Source organism: Camelus dromedarius, chromosome 15, assembly GCF_036321535.1.
Source record: "Camelus dromedarius isolate mCamDro1 chromosome 15, mCamDro1.pat, whole genome shotgun sequence".
NCBI classification, from domain to species: domain Eukaryota; kingdom Metazoa; phylum Chordata; class Mammalia; order Artiodactyla; family Camelidae; genus Camelus; species Camelus dromedarius.
In genome coordinates this window covers 36,500,668-36,524,142 of record NC_087450.1, presented here as the reverse complement: position 1 = coordinate 36,524,142, position 23,475 = coordinate 36,500,668, and the positions used below count along the sequence as shown (strand labels likewise).

The window sequence follows — 23,475 nt, the reverse complement described above, 5'->3', positions numbered from 1 at the left end:
GAAACAAAGCAAACTGTATACAGATATATATATATATATATTCCATTATATTTTATCCTACCAAAGTGGGAAAAAAACAAAACAAAACCTCTTTCCTGTTAGTGAGGGTCTAGGCAAATAAAATATGTTTAAGTTCACTTCTGGAGAGTTTAGCAAAACATACCAAAACATATTAAAAAAATCCTAAAAATGTTTTGATCCAACAATTTCATTTGCAGTAATTTATTTGAAGGAAATTAGCATAATGTAGGCCCAGACTTAGCAACTAAGTAATGTGGCATGAAGCATTATATATAATAGTGATAATTGGAAATAGCCTAATGTATATACTAGGCAGGCATTAACTATGATGTAATTAAAAAATTATACCTTTAAAGTAAATAATTCATCAGTGTCTTACAAAATTTTTAAAAAGATGTAAAAGGCTATTCAGTAAAAAAAAAATGAACCTTTTTTTCACACCTATCTTCCAGCCACTGAGTTTCCTCCTTGAAGGCAACAGATACCAGTTTCCCTTCTAATCCTTCCAGAGATATTCTTCCATATATCATATTATATACATGCATATATATTTTTCTTTTATGGTAGCAACACTATACAGACTGCCCTGCCCTTGGCTTTTTACACTAAATTCTTCTTAGAGATTGTTCAATACAAGCATGTAGAAAGCTACCTCATTCCTTTAAATAACCATAGAGTATTCCTTTGATATGTGTCCCTTAATTTATCTAGTCATTTTGAGAAGATTGCATTTGTGAAAGATTTGTAGAACTTTTAATAACATAAATAGATGTTCATGATTTATCAAGGGGGGTAAAAAGAAAGCAGCAGATTACAGAGTGGTTGAGAGCTAGAGTAGTATACAAGTCTACAAATAGTCTATTCCAAATGCTTAGGACATGTAACACACATATTCACATGAAAGCTTGGCATTTGCCATTACAAATTCCTGGAATAACACAACCACTGTGCCCTTTGTCCTAGTGAGTTGGCCCTTGTAACCAGGGAAACAGCCCTGGTTCATGATCGAAAGAAATACTGGGGAGATGGTCTAGCTAAAGATAACAAACAGGGTTATATTGTCCTCTGGGTACTCAGTGATCTCTCTTTTTCCCTCAGTTTTATGGCTTTGGCATTCAGCAATTAGTTCTCATCCACGTTGCATGTAGGTTTTCAAAGTGGTGAGAGGTACAAAGGTAACCACCATACAGAGCTTGTTTGGTGAATCTTCATCCTCGTTATGTTCTCTGGACAACCCCACTCAGACACGATATGGGATATTTCTTACTCCTTTGGCCCAGACAGCTTTGCTGAGCCTGGTGTCAGTGTGCACATTGGGAGTTCCCTCCTCTTTTGAGGCAAATTTCAGGACCTCTTGGAGTGCCTGAGGGGCACTCTTCCTGAGGCCTCCTCCATGACGTACTTGTGAACATGGATGGAGTATTCTCTGGTGACTACCTCGCTGATGACAGAACCACCCTTCTCTCCACCCTTCATTGTGGGAGCCATTCTACAGGGCCCAGGTTGGAAGGGCTTGGTGATCTTAACACATTTTCTCTTCCATGCTCACTTGTGAAGTCAGGCAGCACTGTAGTGGGAGCATCCAACCCCAGACTTCCCTGCTGCTTGAGGTCAACCTAGGAGTGGACTTCACTGCCACCTCCTTTGCTTGTTAATAATCGAGTTAGAAATATCACAGGAATGGACTCACCAATAACATGGCCAGAGGCCTTTCAGTCCTGCAGAAACTAAAAAACCAACCCTAACCAGGAAAACTAGTTGGGGTCCCCGGGATCAGGCCCAAGAGATCCCGCCTGCCCTGCCCCATCTGAGTTTTCCCTCTTGGCTTCACTCTGGCTGGAGGCTGGACCCTAACTGGGAAGCAACGACAGGAAGAGAGGAGACTGAATCAGACTCCATAGGCTGAAAAGCCTGCCATAGCTGGCACCGCATCTCTCTACTCCATGAGTGGTGTTCATGTGGAAATAGGCATCCTTTCCTTAAAAAAACAAAAACAAAAACACCGTTTTATCTTGGAATAATTCTAGATTTACAGAAAAGGTGCAAAGAGACGTCTGATGGTTCCTTTATACCATCACCCAGTTTCCCTTAATGTTAACAACTTACATTACCTAGGTACATTTGTCAAAACTCAGAAACCAACACTGGTATGTTACTACTAATTCCAGATTTTATGTGGGTTTCACTCATTTTTCCACAAATACCCTTTTCTGTTCCAGTGTCCAGCCCGGGATCCCACACCGCACTCCACTCTCACGTCTCCTTCGTCTCCTCTGCTCTGTGACACATTCTTAGTCTCTCATTCCCGACCTTGGCAGTTTCGAGGAGTACAGGTCACGTGTTTTGTAGACTGCCCCTCAGTTTGGGTTTCTCTGATTTTTTTTTCTCAAGATGGTACTGGGGTTATGGGTTGTGGGGAGATGGCCAGAGTGAAATACGCTTCTCTTCATGCCAGATCAAGGGGACGTGACACCAGCATGACTGATCACAGGTGGGGTTTTAGCATGGGTCACACGGGAGGGGGGGTCTGCCAGGTTCATCTACTCCAAAGTCACTGTTTTGCCCCCTTTTCATACTCTGTTCTTCGGAACAGAGTCATTAAGTCCAACCCTCATCCAGGGAAGGGGAACTAAAGTCCACTGCTTGGAGGGAACGGCATCTATACATATTAGAAATCTTCTATAACGAAGATTTGTCCTTCCCTCCCTATTTGTTTGTTTGTTCAATTGCTTATTTATGTACAAGCACCCTTCTAATTCCAAATAATAAATACTCTTGTTTTAAGCAAAGGGGTTCGGTCAGTACTTAAGCTTTTAGCAAAGTTGACCTTCTCCGGTAACAGGGAATACGGAACCCTCTAGGGGCTCCTGGTGGATATAAGAACAAGGAACCTAAAAAAATAAGAGTTTAATCTCAGCCCTGCCACAGGTTAGCTGTATAACCTAAAGCAAATTTCTTACTCTCTCTACTCAGTTTTCCTTTCTAAAATAAAGCCACATTAAATACAAAAAATACTATTATATAGAGGTGGAGGGATTCATTTACTTTAAACACACAGCCTAGAGTCTAACAAATAGTTAATGTTTAATAAATATTAGCTGCTATTTATTACATGATTTAATTTTGTTAAATTATACAGTAAATATGTACATGTGCTTGAGCACACACACACACACACACACACACACACATATAGAATCAGCCGTTGAGGAGATCCTTAATGATCTTACTTTTCTTTGCTTATTTGTACATTCTAAGTTTTCTATACTCAACATTGAGCATTTTCCTACTAAGAGAAAAAATAAAAGTCAGTTTCCAGATTACTAACACCTGGCACTGCGGGAAGTGTGGAAAATGACCGCTTTCTCTTGCCACTGCTGGGAAGAAAACTTGCTAAATCTTTTCTTAAGAATGTCTTGGCAATAAGTATCAAGCATTAACATTTTGCAGACCATCTGACTCAGCAGTTCCATTTCTATCTGTTTACCCAGATGAAAATATTGTACAGTATATATGGATCAAGATTTAGTCATACAAATGTTCAGTACATTAATTATAAAAAGCAAAAACTGGTAACTGAATCCTATATATAAATTATTGTCCTGTGTAGCCAAAGAACATTTTGTAGAAGAGTGTTTAGTGAAATTTTTTAATGTTCACAATACATTTAAGTGACAAAGGGCAGTTACAAAAATTATGGCCAGCATAATTTTTTGTAAAACACACACACACACATACACAGAGAAAAAGTGTTTAAAAATGTATCTAAAAGGCAACAATTATTATCTCAGGGTAGTCAGATCATGAATGACTTCTTCTTTTCTGCTTTGGGTTTATCTGTATTTTCCAGATTGCCTACAAGAAACCTAAATTATTTTTGGAAGTAGAAAATGCCAATGCTATTTTTAACATGCTCATCAGAGAATTTGGAAAATACAAAATATTATATAGAAAAAAAAAAGTTACAATTCCACTACAGGACTAACCACTATTAACAATTTGTTGTACTTCTTTTAGTCTTTTATATGCATTTGTGTATAATCTTTGCCACTCCCCTCTCCTACGCAATTTAGGATCATAGCATATGTAATGTTTTCTAGTCTGCTTTTTTTCTTCACTTAACATTATATTATGAACATCTCCCTAAGTCTTGAATACTTTAAAGCAATGTTCAAACAAAGAAACAAACAAGCTAGTGAGGCAGACGTGCAGGAACTGATGTACAAAGATTCACTACAAAGTGAACAAAGTAAGTTGCAAAGCAGTATTATTATAGGATGATCATATAAAATACTTACCAAGCACTTAACTTTGGTTATGTCTTAAGAGGAGGAATTGCATGGAAATTTCTGGAGGTTTAAAATTTTAAAATATTATGTATATTGTTATCTCTGTAAGCAGAAAAGTAATACAGATTTTAAAATAAATAAAAGCCCCATTTTTAAGGGCTGTACAATAATCCACTGATTTGGACACTTGAATTTGTTTCAACCTTTTTGCTATTATAAATAATGATAATGCTTGGATGAATATCTTTGTTTTCAAGCCTTTTTCTGAGCTTATATTCTATGATAAATTTGAAAGAGGCTGATTCCTAGATCAATTTGTGTAAACTAATCCAAGGATTTTGCTTGAAATGTATGCCTGGTTTATATGCAAATGTATGCTTGTATATACAGAGCAATGGATTTAACTTTCTGTTTCTTAATAGAAATCAACAAGATTTAGCCTTAGCTTTTTCGTTTGTTTTGTTTTGTTTTTAGCCTTAGTTTATGGCTTTTAATTTACTCAGAGGATTTCTCATGGGAAAAGTATATTCTCTTTGGAAATATATTACAGAATCTTATTTGAAAACAATTTCTCAATCCCAGCAGAAACTTTGAAACCTGGCTTAATACTCCACAATAGAGAAATGGAGGCAATAGATCAATGCTCTCGATTGATTAAGCTAATACGACACAAGCCAATTTACTGGTGATATTTTAATAGAGAATTGAGAAGAGAGGCTGTAAATAATAAAAATAAATAAAAATTTAAAAGTCATTTATCATCTATCCTATTGCAAAAAACAAAGCTTTGCTCTTTGAAAAAACGGATGAGTTTTATTGAGATTAATTTTTATACCATAAAGTTTGCCTCTTTGAAGTATACAATTTGATGGTTTTTAGTATATTCCCAGGCTGTGCAACTATTACCAGTATCTAATTTTAGGACATTTTCATCATTTCTGCTTTGGGAAATTATTTTCACATTTTATTTTATAATTACTATACATAAAAACTACCTCAAATCTATTATCAAACAAGGCGATGAAGAGACACAAGTAGTTAAACAGAATAAATACAGTTCTGACCACCTACTTAATCTGTATTTGACATTTTTTTGGGTCCCTTAATAATCTGTATCTGACATTTCTTTGGGTCCCTTAACTTTTTTGAGGCCCTGGTTTCCTTATCTGTAAAATCAGAAGACTGGTGTGATCTCACAAAGGACTCTCTGATTTAAATTTTACCTTTTTATGTTGCATTCATATGACACATTTCATGATAATTTCAGTACCTCACTTTGGTTGGAGGCAGGCCCTGTACATACAGAAGAGGAATATGAAGATGCCTTCATTTACTAATGTGATGTGATCTACAAGCAAAGAGACCAAACACCTTGTTATAGCTGGGGGCCAGCTATATAGCTAAGGACACAGTGTTTTTAGATAGTTATTTTAATTAAGGTTGGCCTTAAAAAAATTACAACTATTAGGATATAAGAATTCAGAGAAGATTGAAAATGCCCCCATACAAGTGAATTGGATTCAGACAATTAATGCTCAACACCTTTCAATGCAAAAATAAGTACAAAGTTTGGCAGAAGTTTTTTGAAACTTTTAGAGCCAGCTCTGCCACTTTCTGGCTACATCTCTGAACCTGAGATTTCTTACCTGCAAAAAGATGGCCAACAATATTTACTTCCTACAGTGTTTGGGAAAACATTACAGAGCATATATAAAGCATCCTGTACAATGCCTGACATCTGGTAAGAGCTTAATGTAATTTAGTTCCCTTGGACCAGTTAATCTACCAAGAACATAAAAGCCAACAGAAAAGAGGTGATAATACACACATATAAATGCACAATACATGCATAAATTGGTGAAATCAAGGATGAACTAAAAAAGCCATAGCTTGCCTCAACAATGCATCAATGACATATTTCAACATAAGATAGCTGCTTTATATTTAGAATATTGATTTAAAAGATTTGTTTTCTTTTTACTACAGAAGGCTTGAGATTTCTGTCATTATTTAATGTCTCTCTCTAGCTTTGACCCTGTCAAATTTCCTAGAATATTCAACTGCATTGGAGATGATCACTTCCTTATAGGTTTAAAAATCCTGAAAATTAAAAAGAAAAAAACCCAGCAATAACAAAAAACACTTTGTGAATTTGTGCAAGATAAAGTAGCTGGTGGTTAGCAAGTTGAGATAAAATAAAAGTACTGTAAATAATGTTCTGGGATTTTACACACTAAGAGTGCCGGAAAATCTCCTGGCAATGTTGCTAGATGGAGTCTTCTTGGGATTCGGGCCAAGGATTTACTTTAATACTTCAGAATTGTGCAATTTGAAAATTGAAGTTTCAATTTCACTTGTACTTAATAGCTGTTCTCTCAGCCGTATGTATTCCTCTTCGTCGATGTTATTGATCAAAGGGCAGGGTGTGCACTTACTGGGCAAGAACGGCATTCTTCCTCTGCAGAGTGGCATCCACTTATGGTGTGTGTCATCTATGGCCACAAGGAGTTTAAAGTGCTTACCAAGGCAGAACAAAACAAAACAACAGCAGAAACAGGACAAAAACCAAACCCAATGCTGAGTAACACAGACCATCTAATGCCTCACAGATCTTCGGTTTGCCTACAAGATGAAAGCTGGGATGTTGCAGAGCAACTGCCCTGGCCGCCACGGACCCAGCTCTGTGCAGCTGACAGAAGGGTGGAGAAGGGAGATCTCAATGATCAGGAAGGTGCGAGGATGTGGGACTAATTCCTTCCTTGTAAAGCAGAGAGAGCACGATCCTTAGCTGGGCCGTTACTCTGTCCCACCTCTCCCTTCAATCTGTGACACAACTGAGAAAGGGAGGGTGGAAGAGGACACAGGAACCAGACAAGAGACAGATGAGGTTGTTCGTCCATGTCACTTCACAAAATGTCTTAGCCGGAAGGATCCTTAAACACGCTGAGCTTGTCTTCTCCTTATCACAGACTGAGGGGCCAGAGAGAGAAGGGAACTCTCTCACCACAATGTAGTTAGTGGCAGACTTGCCTTTAGAACCCAGCCAAGGTATGTCCACCTCCCCACGCTGCTTCGATGTATGGTCTTTGTAAGAAATGTTGGCCAGGGTGGCACTGGTAAATTTTCAAAGTAGATATGGTTTGTTGTAAGTGTATTTCCACCTGCATTTCTCACCCCTTGTGGTGCCCTTCACTTCCAATCCCTAAAGAAAGACCCCGATGTCCTCACATTGCCCTCCAGCTACCCAGCAATCCCACCCCCACAGCCCACACCTTCATCTTCTTGACATTCTGATGACAAACTACTCTTGGGAAAGCTATTCCTTTAAACAAATTCACACAAAAATTCTAACTGGTACTTTATCTCCCTAATAGCTTCTCAGTGGGATTACTTTGGAACCCAGAAGCATTTCTAAATGTTAACTATTTAAGGCAGAATGAGGAAGGGATTTTTATCTCTTCGAGGCCGGTCAGCCTGTAGGGTAGATTTAGTCATGGTTTCGCTCTATTTCAAGTCATAAAGGGCTTGGGATGCAGGGAAAGGCAAGCTGGTGAATAGCAGGGCAAAGGGGAAGAGGTCCTTTGTCCCAGATTGGAGGTACTGTGACTTGTCCAGGTATTAACTCAGCAAATCTCTCTGGAGTTTGGTGCAATAGTAGCCCTGGGTTACATTTGGAATCTGGATTTGGAAATGGAAGAGGGGACTTCCAGTTGAAGCCAACTCATGGCTAAGAACCCATGACATAGAGGGAACATTTGATGGAGTCAATTTTGGTGAGGGATTTTTTTTTTTCTTTTCTGAATGGGACTACATTGAAGGAATAACAGAGTATATGACATCCAATGAGATGTCACTCTCTAAAACAAATATATTTTAGAGATTTATTTGAATTCAGTCTAAGGTTACTTCCAAATTTAGTTTACATAAGATAGAGCTGGAGTTTTACTGGGGGTTCTTATATTAGACAAGATTAAATTCAGGATGTTTTTCTCTGACTTGAAAATTACAGGTAGTAGAAGATCAGCAAATCTCAGAGGAAGGAAATTGGATAGTGGAGCATGTCTTTGTTAGAGAAGAGTGGGGTGATGGGTATTTGGTAAAGGAAGAAACCGATAACACAGGCTACGGAGTCAAATCCAAGGGAATTAGGTGTGTGGCCAGAGAGGGGGATAATTAGGAAAGAAGAAAGGAGGAAAGGAGATCTTGAGATGGGGTCTGTTGCAGGACAAGTGACAATGACTGATTCTTCCTCTAGAGGGCACTTCTGACATTTCCCCCTCCTTTTTCTTCTCTTAGTGCAAGTGTTTCTCAAAGATAGGGCTGACTTTTCTTCTCACTCACAGCACATCTTCATTGCCTCAGGAATAAAAATTGTTCATATAATTCAGTTGCCAGAATAGACAGATTAAATTTAAAGACTTGTGTCTCTAGCCTGGATCTCTTGCTTTTTCTCTAGTTGAGTTTCCTATAGTTAATCACCCTGGGCTGCTTAACAAGCACAATATTAAATTTGTTTTGTGTATTCCCATATCTAAAATGCTTTTTCTTCAAAATTTAGTTTTACCTCTCCAGCCAACTCTTTTACCTCTGATGATTCCAATCCTTTAGGAAGTCGCTAAGAGTCATGGTCAGATTATTTTATGATGCTAGTGTTGGTGTCTTTAGATTTTCTAGTGAGGTCTTAATTTGTGCCTTTCTGGTTAAATCCCATTACATTTTTTCTTTCTACATGTTCCATTCTGGGCTCATTTACGTCTGTTTCTTCCTAATATTTGATAGTGTTTGCTAGGCAGTTAGCAAACACTTTAAATAGTGTCAGTAAACTAAATTGGTGTACAAAGAAAGACTTGACATTTTTGTTTGCTGGAAGGTAAGAGCCTTTTCACGTTGGAAATGCAAGTGCCACCAAATGGAAGACAGGACCAGTCTAACAGGATGAGTTCTCACACTTCTTTGGGAGGGAACATGGCAACTACTGTATTTTGAAAATTCCATGGGTTTATTTCAAGGGATCACATATTAACTGTAGAACTTAAAATGTTCAAATATTCTAGAAGATATTAAAAATAATCATATTGACATAGCTCTTTCTCTTGTAAAGCATATTAACATAATTGTTTCATTTAATACTTTTAACAACCTCAGGTGTTAAAATTCTCATTTTAGGCAGGTGTTATTATTATTCTCATCTTAGAGCTGAAGACACTGATGATCTAAAGTCATGACCTATAAGTGGCAAAGCCAGAATCTGACCTCCCTGTGGTATCTTATCGTTTACTAGTCTAGCCCAAGCTTCTTTACAGCATGAAGGCTGGCTTCCCCAGAGAGGGAAAGCAGAAGCCGCCAAGCCTTTCAAGGGCTAAGCCCAGAAGTGGTACAGAGGCCACTCTGCTGCGTCTAAGGCAGTCACAGGTCAGAAGGCGAGGAGAGGGGAGGGAGACTTCACCTCTCGATAAAAGGAGTGGCAAAGCGTCATGGTAAAGGTGATGTGGGTTGAGAAAAATTGTTGCAGTTACTGCTGGAAATGACTGACCACATTCTTTTTGCATAAACACCATTAAAAATAATGAAAGCAGAAAGGTTAGTTCAAAAGAAGATAGAAGAATTATAGCATATTTAAATAGTGACCTCTTTCATTACTTTACCAATTGTTTTTCTCTGTCTTGATGATTAGTCTAAGTTTGGTGTTGAGTCTTTTTATCTTTTTAAACCTACAACAAACAAGGTCGTACTGTATAGCACAGGGAACTATATTCCGTGGCTTGTAGTAACCTGTAATGAAAAAGAATATGAAAAAAATACATAACTGAATCACTATGCAGTACACCAGAAACTAATACAAAATTGTAAATCAACTATACTTCAATTTAAAAAAATGTTAAAAGAAAAAGAAAGAATATGAAAAGGAACATATATGTGTGTGTGTGTATAACTGAATCACCATGTTGTAGACTGGAAACTAACATTGTAAATTGACTATACATTGATAAAATAAAAATAAAAATAAACCTACAACAGAAACCACTGTGGTAGCTTGGACTTGAAGATACAAGAACATTTCATATCTTGTATCTTAAGCATCGTAAAGGGCCAGAGAAATATTTGAATTGAAAGAAGAAGAATCTTACAGCCTCAAAGTAAAGTTGTAAAGATGTCCTCAGAGATTAGCATCTAGCCAATCAGACTGGAAAAGATTTTGTTAGTTTTTCCATTTGTAAAAATTCCCAACCCAAGACAAAAAAAAAAAAAAAAGAAAAAAGGAATAGTTTTGCCACATCAGCTGTTCAGATATTCCAACTGATAGGAAATTAAATAACAAATTCTGGAATTTATATATGAAGAGGACAGTTTTCTCATTTAAATATAAATCGGCAATGAACTAATAGCTGAGTTGAACAGAAATTAGGAGACAGAAATATTTCTAACTTTTATTAAAATAAGCTGAAGAACATATTTAGGTTAAGTTATATATTCAACTATAAAGTCACCAAAGTATTTAATCCCATATGTAGGTTTTCTACATATCTTGAGATAAATTTAACAAATTATACATATTTAAAATAATACAACTAAAACTGCTTTGTAGTGAATTGTTCCTAGTACTGTAAATTGCCATTATGTTAATTATCAAGTGCTAATTGAAATATAGCTATAATTTCATGTGATTTGAACTAGACTTGCTTGTATACAAATCTGTTCTAAAATCCTAAGTAGACACACACAGCATCTTCAATGTGACAATATTTAGAGATGGTCAGTGACTAGTGTTCACAACAGAAAAGAAGGATGTTAACTTTATAAATACAAGTCATTTATATATCAGTTAAATAGGATAGCCAATTCTCAGCTCGATTACAAACTTTAAATTATAAGTTAAACATAAAGTTAACTGAGCCTGGGTCCTTGTTGCTGAAATATAAAACAGATATAATTTAGATCTAATCATAGAGTTCTATCAAGTCATCTATCATTTATTGAAACTACTAAAACTTTTACTGAAGTTAGAAATGTCCTGAGTGTTCTTTGCTTTAATGGATATCTTAAATGAGTATTTCACAGCATATGTCATTCCCAGGCTAATTGGAGTTAGATTAAACCAGCAATGAATGATTACATATTACCCTGCATTTTGAAAGCACACCTGTTTGATTTACATTAATTAAAATCCAGTGATAATGAGCTTTAAAATCCACTTTCGTTTGTAAAAATTTAACCGCTGTTAGGTGGTTGTCTGCAAACTGCTACTGACTTGATAGAAATGGGTGGAGGTGATGGTGCATGTGTCTGAGTGTGAAGGAAGGCGAGCGAGACAGGAGAGAGGGAGAGAGAGAGGGAGGGAGAGAGAGGGAGGGAGGGAGATCCCCCGGCTCCTGGCTAGATCGTCAACGCCAACACTCATCTTGGTATTGTTAAACACTCTCTAGAAAGCCTCTCCTGGTGGGAGATGGGTCCAGGACACAAACGCATGTGCTGCAGAGAATCACAGAAGTTTAGAGCTGAAGGGAAGCCTATGAAACCCCCTAACTTACCTACTCTCTAATTTTACAAATGAGGAAATAGAAGGCGCGGAAAAGTTACATGTTGTGACCAGGCTACATAGAGAGTCGCAGGCCAGGCCTGGAACCCGGTGCCCTAACTCCCAGACCAAATGATACTTCTGTTATTCTCTGAACTCCCACTCTTAAAGACTTCCAGTCTTCTCTTAAAACAAGACTGAAGTTGTTGAGTTAATGGTTTTAATAGGGAACAAATACACACACATGCCCAGAACATTAACTTGTGAGTGCCATTTTTTATTTTTCTTAACTATCTGCATTAAAAATCTGTGTATTTGTGATTTAGCTAATACCTTACACTGATACTCCAATTTTTTCAAGATTTTACTGTCTGTGGAATTTTAGGATCATTCCTCTTTTGGTAGTATGTTTTAGTTTAAAAAAAAATTTGTTTTGGAGAATTCTGTTGCCATTTAAATTGTTCCAAAATCAGGACTGGAAATCATTGGTGGTGACAAATGACTAAGAAAGTGTCATCTTTTTGAAAAGATCGTAATTCTATGGCAAGTATACAAAAGGACCGTAAAACATCTTAAAAGTTTTTCATCTCATTAAAAACAGCATTAATTGTCTGCTGTCCTGTGGTTTGGGGAATCTGCAAGAGCAGTGAGACCTGCCTTAGGAGAGGGCAGATCTCCTTGCCGCTCCTCTCTTCATTGCCTGCCTGGGAGCTTTTTTCTTTTTTTTAACTATTTACTCAATCATCTCCCTCATCCAAGGCATCAAAAGCTTCTTGAACACACCTTTTTTTTTTTAATTTTTAAAAAATTTTTAAACATGTTTTATTGCTTTATAATCATTTTACAATGTTGTGTCAAATTCCAGTGTAGAGCACAAGTTTTCAGTTATACATGAACATACATATATTCATTGTCACATTTTTTTCTCTGTGAGCTACCATAAGATCTCGTGTGTATTTCCCTGTGCTATACAGTATAATCTTGTTTATCAATTCTACAATTTTGAAATCCCATCTATCCCTTCCCACCCTCCGCCCCCTTGGCAACCACAAGTGTGTATTCTATGTCTATGAGTCTGTTTCTGTTTTGTATTGAACACACCTTTTTAAATGACTTGGCCTAGTTAAAATCATCCTCAGAAAGCGACCCCCCACCCCCACAGGGCTTTGTGGTTGGGGCAAGTCGGAGCAATTACATTCAAATACCACCAGAACTGAAACGGACACGAAGACAAAAATCCAAGCAAATAGGCTTACGGTGCTGATATAGTCGAATCAAATGTCCTTTCTTTGGGTGTACTTCCTTCTTCCCTAAAGAAGCAGGAGCACTAACAAGAAGTAAGTTCTGCATTTTTAATCCTCTGTAAAGTGCTTCGCAAAAAATAAATATAAGAAAGAAAGGAAGAAAAGAACAGCGTGGATTTCCCAGTACACGTGTGTGGAAAGGCTGAGGAAACCAGGATGGCAAGAGGTCACACTGAGGTGGAGAAAGGGGGTATTGGGGCCGGTCACTCACCATGATGGTGCAGTATTTGGGCAGCAATGGCAAAGAGCTCTACAAATAAACTTAAAAGCTTGGAAGCTGGCATGGGTGAGACAAGTCCCAGGAAAGCCAGAAACTGTGCAAGACTGTAAAAGGAAACTTGTGGTTCTAGAGTCGTGTGGGCTTCTCTGAAGAGCTTGGGGCAAGCCTACTGGCTCAGGACGACTTTTACAAACGTCACTGCTTAATTTGGGGCTTAGTGCAACTGTCTTCCATGTGGCTGAGAAATGCAAGGGAATCTGTGGAGTATGGAGGTGAGAAGACGCTCTTCAAAGAGAAAAGAGCCATGCTTGGAGATGTGTGCTCCTGCGGTGCCAGCAGCTGCGGCGCGCCGGTCCTGGGTCGCCCAGGGAAGTGAAGCACGCAGATGTCATCAGGGACGCCTTTTCTTCACGGTAACAGGAGTGCATGAGAACATTTTTCTAAGCATTAGATGCTTTCTCCTCTCCTCTCCCCACTGATACCTAAATGTTGAATTTGTCTAAGGGAAAAAACTGAGTGAAATCTAGCTTGAATTGATTCTTAAATGTAAGCAAAAATTAAGGGAATACACTCTACTAACCCCTGCCAAAAACTCCACTGTTGTTTGAAGCACAATTACAAAATGGATAATGGAGTCTTGGGCTGTCTTCTTACTTTCTGCATATGTGTGTGTATATATGTTACATATTATATATATATATATGTACACATACACACATTTAAGAGAGCTGGAGCAGCATGAGTTGTTTGGCAATAACAAAAATTAAATGATAAAAATAAAAAACCCACTGTGAAAGCTAAAAAGAAATCTTTCAGCAAAGTTGCCACTTATCTTTTATTTCTCATTTTCCTTGCACCTGTGGTATCATCTTACTAAAAATGCAAGAAACATACAAATCTGAAGAGGCATATTCTGATAATAAGATGAAAATAAGAAGATTCTAGCAGCTTACATTCACACTAAGAACATTAAATGGCCAAATAAGCCCGCTTAAAATATCCTTCTAGTGAGCAAGGAACGATTGTTTAGGTGCCATTTTTCCTAATAAAGAGATGTACTCAAGCTACTGAATGAGGGTGTCTGGAAGTTTACAGAACCACATTTATATGTGCACCAGACTTTCAGAGATGAACGTAAGGTGGAACTGTGTTTTCTTGAAACAATTTATGCTTGGTATCTTGGTGCCAGATACAAGGAATTTCTAAAATTATGTGTATTTGCAAAATTTGACAGTGTTCAGGGGGAGCATGCCAGACCCAGGAGCAGAAAAGAGTTAATGAAATAATCTTAATATTTATTGATGGAAATATCACCAGTTTGTGCCTTTACACCAGACAGCGATACACAGCCCCATGCTGTTATTTAGCATGAGCTCCTTGTTAGCAAGCTAAAAGTACTTTCAAACATTCTGCATCACTTGCAGATGTCCAGGATAAAAGGCATTTACTATGATGCTTCAAAAATTCTAATTATAAACATATATTTACATATATGTATATATGTATGCAAGTAAAGTTTACTTGGGAAAGTGTCCCAACATAAATTAGACTCACCTGTTAAGGTGTTTTGCTTGTTTGTGCCCCCTTTTTTGGGTAAGAGACATAAAATGAAGTTAACTGAAAGATGGTCTTCTTGCTTTCAGAAGTGTTTACAAACCTGAATTTCCATGATGCACAAATTTAGGGCTGTAAAATTTATAGATGGATGCACATGTTTGGAAGAGTGTTGACTGTGAACTATTTAGAAAACATACTGGAGGCTAGGTTTAGGTACTGAGATGATTTAGGAGGAGAAGAAAAGGGTAAGGAACAGTGAGGTATCAAAGGACAGCAGGAGAGTCAGCAGTGAATTCTCCGAGGGTGTTATGTCATGAGGATGGTAATCCCCTGTCATTCACCACTATTTTCTATGTAAATGTATGGATTTTTCTCTAGCTAGCTTTAAAAAATAGAATCATCAATGTCTTAGGAGACAGAGAATGTGGAGTCTGCCCTGGAATTAAGGGATAAACCTAGTCGACATTTCAAGGTTCCCTTTCTACACCAATATAAAAACATAGAATTAAATGCCAGCATTACTCAACAGGCCTGGTTACAATGAGAGTAAATTAAAATGCAGAAACATAATGAGGTTCCTTACACAAACAACAGCTAGGCAAGCTATTTGATATTGCTCTGAGACATTACATGGTCAGCTGGAGTGAGATGGCATATGTAAACCTTTTTCATAAATCCAAGTATAAGCCCACAGATTCTCAGTACAAATTGCCTCAAGAGGAGCTGCTCTGATGAAATTGAAAATGTCTCCTCCATATGTGCAGTTTCAGACTGTATAACATTTAAAGAAAATGTTGTAAAAGATAAAGTTGGCATGTAAAAAGCATGGGCAGAGGAATCAGTAATGATCAGAGCAAAACAATTCTAGAAAGCATCTTAATTTTCATATGGCTCATCTGCATTTGAAACACTGAGAATCCGTATCTCTCTTGTATAAAAAGTGTGCACGTATTAAATTACTTTCCACTTGAAAGCGCATTTTCCTAAATGTTTGGAAGATGATCAAATTTTAACTGGAGGACTTGTTTTCTTCCATCAGGTGTGGGGGAGCTGTGGCTTCCTGGTATGAGAGGCAACAGTTGATTCTAATAGCAGAATGAGACAAAAATAAAAAAGTACATTGAAAACAATTCCTATTGGTACAGCTTGATTTAAAGGTGGTAAAATAAAAAGGATACATATGGTACAAAGATGTCAAAGAACATGAATTTGAAAATTAAGCAGGGTTACCTTTCCAAAAATTGTGATTCTCTGATACTTGAAAATTCGTTTCTATTACTTATTCTAGGATTCTCAGAGATGTACTATGATTAATTTCAAAAAAACTCAATTCTGAGTAGTCAGTGTTTAAAAAATAGATAGAGGTCCACCAGCTATTAAACAATAATTCCAAGAGTCTACATTTTACCCATCTCAAATTTTTAATTTTAGATATCAGTTTTAGGATACTGGCAGAACAGCAAAGATATAAAACCTCTTTGTGATCAACTTTAAACAATGTTTAATCTTAAGGAAATTGTTGGTCATCCACTCAGAGACAGGAACTAAGATCTCGGTAGAAATTTGAACTTACAAAATGAAACCACCCTGTATGAAAAAAACCTTTCTGAATTCTTAGTTTATTTTCTGGTACAGTAAAATGCCTAGGAGAGAGGTGTGTGCTCAGAAAGAAAACCAGAACTTGAAAGCCATCCCTGTCCCTCCCCTGGCCTCGCTCCCGAGGGACTTCCCCTGGGGGAGGGAGGTGTTTAGACGTGGGCTTGTGGTAGAGGCTCTCGCGGGGCTGTCACACACAGGTAGACAGGATGCGAATGGCTAAGGACAGAGAAAAATGACATAGTCTTTGTAAACGAGATTATTGATGTGCATGCTGCTCTTTTTTTCTTTCCCTTCGGTTGTCCTGGGTCTTTGGGAAGGCCTTCTGTAAATTCCCTGACCTGTATCAGCTGGGCTACAAGGTATTAAGGAAAGGGCGGCAGAGCTGTGAACTGGAGACTTAGAGGGAGAGCAGCATCCCCAGCCACCTGGCGGCGAGTGTGGTAGAAAGTGAAGCAGGGACCAAGAGGAAGGATGGGGAAGTGGTGCTCTTCACCCTCCCAGGACAAAGGTGGGGAAGCTGGTGAGATGTTTTTGAGGAGACCAGTGTTTTTACACTGTATTTCCAATTGCTGTCTCAGACTTATTTGAACCAACTCTAATTTTTTGGCTATTTAAGTAAACTGTATTAGGCTTGATTTGCAAGCATGCAACTTTAACAGTCAAAGTTGTAAAATGGCCTATGTAATAAAATTTTTGGATTTTTTATTTTGGATAAAGATTTTGGATGCACAGAAATCATCTTAACATTTCATCTTATTGATTAGTATGATCTTTCTCTCCCAATAAACTTCTATTTTAACTGCAGAAAGAGGCTGCTTTCTTCCTTAAGATAAATGAACAAAAAAGGAGCTCAAAGATGGAAGGAAGAGGGGGAGAAGGTATAGCTCAAGTGGTAGAGGACATGCTTAACATGCTTAACGTCCTGGGTTCAATCCCCAGTACCTCCTCTAAACATAAATAAATGAGCAACCCTAATTACCTTCCCTCCCAAATTAAAATAAACAAATAAATAATTAAAAAAAAAAGATGGAAGGAAGATTAAGCAAATGCAAAATGTGATGATTGTCAGTCTCTGAAAAATGGGAAGTTACCATTCTGGCTTATTAATAAGCCATGTTCATCTATTTATTTATTTGGATAATATTTACTAAGTATCTTTGATGCAGCATATTGTTTCAGGTGCTGGAAATACAGGTGAGGGGGAAAAAAAAACCAAACCCAAAGAAACCGGGGAGGAGGAGGGTATCAGTGGTACAGTGCATGCTTAGCATGCACATGGTCCTGGGTTCAATCCCCAGTACCTCCATTAAAAAATAAAACCCCAATTCCCCCCCACCCAAAAAACCCCCCAAAGAAGCCTACTTCCATGGAATTTATGTTTTAACTTCAAAGATTTCCTGAAAGCAAGTAAAGGGTCGTCACCTAATCAGCTACAGGATCACCATTTGCCTTTATATTTACCATATCAGTCTGCAATATTGGCACATTTTGGGACAGGATTTGGTTCTCGGGTATTTGATTCATCCCACTGTATCTGGCCAGAGCACATCCTTGGCTTCCAGGGAAAGTCTGGGAAAGGCAGACGTAGGTGCCTGCCACGGGTGCAAGAAACAGGAGAGTCAAATTTCCTTTATTGTGCATCTGGAGGCTACAGAAAGGTACTAGGGTTCAAACTCAGTTCTGCTGTAAGCAGGGTTTAACTGTATGAAGCTATTGTGTTTTGGGTACATGACCTGGTGGGGAATATCCAATCCGTGTAACAAAAGAGTTGCACAACAACTTGATTCAAGTGTACTTGGAATAAGATTTTGCAACAATCTGGGTATTTTCATAGTTTTATGGTTTTATTACATCAGTCACCAATATTTATTAGCTAAACAAATACAACTAAACCAGTGCAAAGAAAAATGTCTTGGTGTCCACCTCGTCTCTCTTTGAAAGTTGAGGAGGAAAAAAAGGATCTTTTTTACGGCATTTTAACTTTTGAATGGAGGTACCTGCTGACGCCTTCTGTTTCTTCCTTCATTACGTGCTTTTCTTTTCATTTGGTCCTCTCGAAAAGAATCAAAGTAGGGGCTCTCCAGGAGTTGGGCACAGGTTAACCTGTCATCTGGATTCATCTGCAGACACTCCTTTGGAAGAAGAGAAGCGCAAAGAAGATATTAAAAGAGGGGCCTATCTTGTTACTGTGCCCCAAAACTCTAAAAAACAACTTGATAGAGTAAATACGAGTTTAGAAAAACCTCAAGTCTGTATATTACCAGTACTTAGAACTTGTTAATAACTAGAATTGCTCTTTCTTTGCCACTTCAAAGTCTTTTGAGGGAAGACTTGATGAAATTTGGATGTCACAAAGCGGGTAAACGTAGAACAAGTGTGCTTCACCAATGACATCTCTTCCTCACATGTCAAAGCAGATCATTTGTAGGACTCTACAGAATGTGGTCCCTGGACCAGCTACATCAACATCACCTGGAACTTGCTAGAAATGCAAATTCTCTGGTCCAATGCCAGACCTACTGAATCAAAAGCACTGGGGTGGGGCCTGGCAATCTGTGTTTAACAAGTCTCCTGGGTGCACCTACATCTGCTCAAGTTTGAGAAGCCACCTGAGAATGGACTGGGCTTGTAGTGCTTGACATATCCTCCCCCACCATTTGGGGGTTCTGCTAAATTGCAAGTGGGTCAGAACAACCTGTCCAGAACAAGGCTGGAGAATTAGACTTCCAGGACGGGGTCTGAAGAGTGCTGGGTTAGGACAGGGCAGAGCAGCGAGACAGGTAGAAGGCAGATGAGGTCCAGTGGAGCAGTGGTGAGGGCAGTCTGAGGGCTCACAGGTATTGGGCTCTGAGTCTCAGGAGGACCCAGACTGAAGGAATCCAGCACCCTGGATAGCACCTGGGCAGTGACCAGCACTAGCAGAAAGGCTGGTCTACAAAGGTGACTCTAGGTCATCCAGATGGCTCCATTCTCTAGATCAGACAACTTTCAAACTGGGCTCCTTATCATAATCACCTAGGGGGAGATTTAAAGATACAAATTCCAAGGTTCTATTCATAGAGATTCTGCTTCTGTAAATCTGAGGTTATTTATTGGAATGTGTATTTTTAAAAAGCTCATTCTGATGAGCAGTCATTCTGATGCATGACATGGAAGCCATTGCTATAAATACAGCTTAATCGGTTGTTAAAGATAGATACACTTACTAGTGTCTCCATCGTTACCCCACTAAAGGCTTTCAGCAGCCACGCTGAATGCAGGAGTCACACTTTCTAGCATGGCCTCGGTTGGTCAAACATGAATGGCAGACTGGTCACAGATGAGCTTCTTCTGCTTTTTATTAGAATTTGTCCTTTATTTGACTATCTTTTTTGGCCCTGGTAGAGGGGCTATCTCTGGTGTCTGCATGGCTCTCATTTTGCCTGATCTAATTTTTTAAAAGAGTTCAACATTTTATTTAACTCAGTGTATCTAAAATGTTATCAGTTCAACATGTAATATTTAAAACAATTATTAATGAAATACTTTGTATCCTTTTAAAGTAATTATCATTAGAAATCTAGTACAGCTCGATTCTAATTAATCATATTTCAAGTGCTCATTGGTAACATGTAGCCAGTGGCTACCATATTGGACAGCACAGTTCTTGACCTTCAAACTTAAGAAGGAGTACATTCATCCTCATAGATTTCCATAGTCTGAATATACTGACTTATCCATCAAATTTCCTAAGGAATGCAAAAGAAGTATGGTGTTCATCACAGCAAACCCTAATTATACTCTTTCATCTTCTCCTAATTTTAATGGGTATGTCAGGAAGATTACTGCTTAAACCACGGATGTCCCTTTAACTGTAATTATTTTACAGTTCCTTAACAGTTTCAATGACTACATTCTACCCTGGCAATATTTGTCCTACTGTCCACCCCTCCCAGAGTTGCCCGCTTCAGTCATTATGATTTGCAGTCAATAATGGCCATAATTGATTCTTAGGTACCTTCATGAAATTCAAAGCCACAGGATGAGCATCTGAGAACTTTTCTTCAAGAGTTTCCTAAAAAAAACCCCAAAGTATTTCAATGTTACATAACATCAAAGCAATGTATATTCTGACTATATTAGGATTAAGAACACTTTGGTGAAAGAGCCCCTAGAGGGTTAGCTAATTCCTCTGAAAGATTTTTAAAATCATACTTTTACACGATAGTGTAATGAGAAAGGGAAAAACTGGACTTATTTTCTTAGTTTCACAATGTCTTGCAATTGATGCTTGGTAAGTGCTCTTTCCATGTTCTGAAATCCTACATCAGTACTGTAATATCTACTTACAGGGATGCCTGGGACATGAATAAAAATACAGTGAACTGCACGTAGAGGAGCACTACAGGAAACAACAGAATGATAAACACAAAATTCAAAATAGTAAGGAGGGAAGAGGATGGGATCGAGGAGTATATGGAAAGCAGGAAGCCTGACTAGGCAGCGAGTACGTGTGATCTGGTTGTATTTTAGTCTTTAAATTAAACATGTTATATAAATATTCTTTTCTAATTCAACCTCTAGCCTTGTCATTCAATTTTTAACCTTTTTTTTTTTTTACAATATCTGTTAAAAGCTTTAACAAATATAATTTTAAAAAGTCTAGGATATAAATCAAGGTGTTCTGTGAAATAAATTTGAAATGAGCAGGGTGTCTAGAGACAGTCGGGACCATTTGAACCCGACTGATCGCATGTGCTGTAAATCATGACGTGGCCTCACAGACTTTCCCCATCCCTGCACTGCTCTTGTCTCTAGCACAGCCTGAGCTGGGCACGCACCTTTCCTGACAGCTCTGTAGGCAGAATCTAGACCATATGGGGTTTAAAGATCATAGCCCAAACTGAGGTGAAACAGACAGGAAATCAATGACTACAGAGTGTAAGAGGGTCAAATGGCCACTGACAGATTCCCAAAGAAAGGCAAGAGTGTCGAGGTGATCACTGGGGTCTGACGCTTTGATGTGGATACAATGAGGATCATTTTGTGGAATAACCTTCAGAGTGAAAGTACATGTTGTGAAGAAACGGCTTTTGTTGATTTGAACTTTGTTTCAGAAGTTGAAAAAAAATAGAGAATGTAAAAAAGAAAAGAGAGAATGCATTTCCTTCAAAATAGACTATGGTAAGTACTGTTTATGAGAAAATAATTATTTCATAACTATTTCAGGGGAAGACACCTGAGTGTTTTGACTCAAAGGATCAAGGTATTTATGCAGGAACTAAGTATACTCTCACTTAAAATTTAAAATGACTCTTTGAACAGATAGGGCATGTAAACTTTTAAAAGCATTCTCCTGCTTCATTTTATGCAGTTTTTATATAGTTTCTCTGACCCATGTCAGTGTGTCACAGGGGAAACAGGAGCCAAAAGCACAAATACTAAAAGAGAAACAAGTGCCCCTTAAAGAAAGGAGCAACACACACAACAAAACATCCAGCATCGAGCAGCTTACCACGTCTTCTGGTTCAGGAATACTGATGCCATGGAAAAACTGGTTGCTTTTAAAGATGGATTGATGTCTTGGGATTAGTTTCCCTGTAAAGCACAAACCACATAGCTCATGATAAATTTGGTAAAAATATCATAGCTCTTAAATGATTAACTTCTGAAGTCCAGATGTGAAAGAAATACTGAGCCTGCTCGTTCCCTCCAGATCTGGGAGGAACAGGTCGTTGCAAAAAAAAAAAAAAAAAAAAAGCCTTCTCAGGTCAGATCAGTGTTCCCAAAGAGCCCTCTTTGCCACGTGTGGCTTGGTCTGCCATTCAGCCACCACCGAAAGAGGGGGTGAGGAAGTGGTACGGAGGCTTCACCCACAGGGTCTCACTTAATCTCCTAACCATCTCACAATAGCTGCTGTTTTTCACCTCCACTGTCCCAGTGAGAGAATGAGGCTCAGAGATTTAGTGACCTGTCTAAAGTCACACGATCATAAGGTGACAGACCCCGGATTCAAACTCAGGGCCGTCTACTATCTGCCTAATGTGAATTCAGGTGTGGCCTGCAGTGGTACCCCACCCCACGTTTTTCATGCTACAGGATTCTCCAGAAAAATATGTTAGAACAAAACAGGGAATTGCATCACACCTGACAGCAGTAGCTCCCTTGCCCAGCAGCCAGGCTACCAGGAGAGGCAAGAGGAAGAATTAATAAACACTCCTCCTGTGGGTGGACGGTCGCTTTGTGTCCATTCGTGCTGCAGGTGTAAAGCTGCAGCTGACCTTTGGGTTACGTTCTCCCCCAGCCAGGTGAAAGTGGACAACGGCCCAGGATGCTGACACGGGATGAAAGCTCGAGAGAGACCCTTTGAGTTTATTCTTATTCTGCACTTAACTGGTTGTATGACTTTAGGTACTCATGGAAGCTCCCAGAGCCTTAGTTTCCTCATTTGTAAAATGGGCATAATGAAAAATGCTATAATGTCCTTAATGCACTTTTCTTAAGACTGAAAGAGATGGTGTGTGTGAAAGTATAATCTGTCAATTCTTACAATTTGTAAAGTACAAAGGAGCAGAGTTGAGGAGTTCCAACAGAGGCTGTACTGCCTGCAAAACCTAAAATATCTACCATTTAGCCCTTTGCAGAAAAAGCTGGCTGATCCCTGCTCTAGAAGTGGGGGGCCCTCTTTCATGGTGGACAGGAGCTGCATTTGATTAAATATCTTTAGAGTAAGCGCTATGCAGCTGACTCAACCTTAGCCCTCGCCTAGCCTGATGCAGAGAGTGAATGTAGAGTTTAATTTAGTCCACGGCTAAGTGACTCGACCTGGAAAGGCACCTGAAAACTCCTCACTGAGAGGAGTTAGGGCTCTACATAGTGAGAAGAGGGTTGCGCTTCGGCTGCAGCCCAGAACCACCACCCGGGGTAGCACTTGAGAAGCAAGAAAGCTCTTACTGTTCATTACAATGACATACTATTACTAGAAAAATT

The 23,475-nt window shown here is 38.6% G+C and overlaps 1 protein-coding gene and 1 pseudogene across 5 annotated transcripts in view; both read right to left on the bottom strand.

Annotated features, from left to right (window-relative positions):
* Positions 1-1,036: 1,036 nt before the first annotated feature.
* Positions 1,037-1,648, bottom strand: LOC105103656 (large ribosomal subunit protein eL31-like; annotated as a pseudogene).
* Positions 1,649-6,706: 5,058 nt separating this feature from the next.
* The window catches only part of CDKL4 (cyclin dependent kinase like 4), a 43,281-nt gene continuing 26,512 nt past the window's right edge, over positions 6,707-23,475 (bottom strand). The window contains exons 7-10 of one of the 5 annotated variants that reach the window (XM_064494562.1): positions 22,001-22,083; positions 20,504-20,560; positions 18,504-18,638; positions 6,707-6,802 (exon numbers count right to left, since the gene is read on the bottom strand). In XM_064494562.1, the coding sequence (XP_064350632.1) occupies positions 6,722-6,802; positions 18,504-18,638; positions 20,504-20,560; positions 22,001-22,083 (356 nt within the window). In that variant the 3' untranslated portion in view covers positions 6,707-6,721. Of the gene's footprint in view, positions 6,803-10,773; positions 15,993-16,537; positions 16,723-17,985; positions 18,099-18,503; positions 18,639-20,503; positions 20,561-22,000; positions 22,084-23,475 lie in introns of those variants that run through there. The other 4 variants (XM_031466871.2, XM_064494565.1, XM_064494561.1 and 1 more) reach the window with 4 other exon arrangements.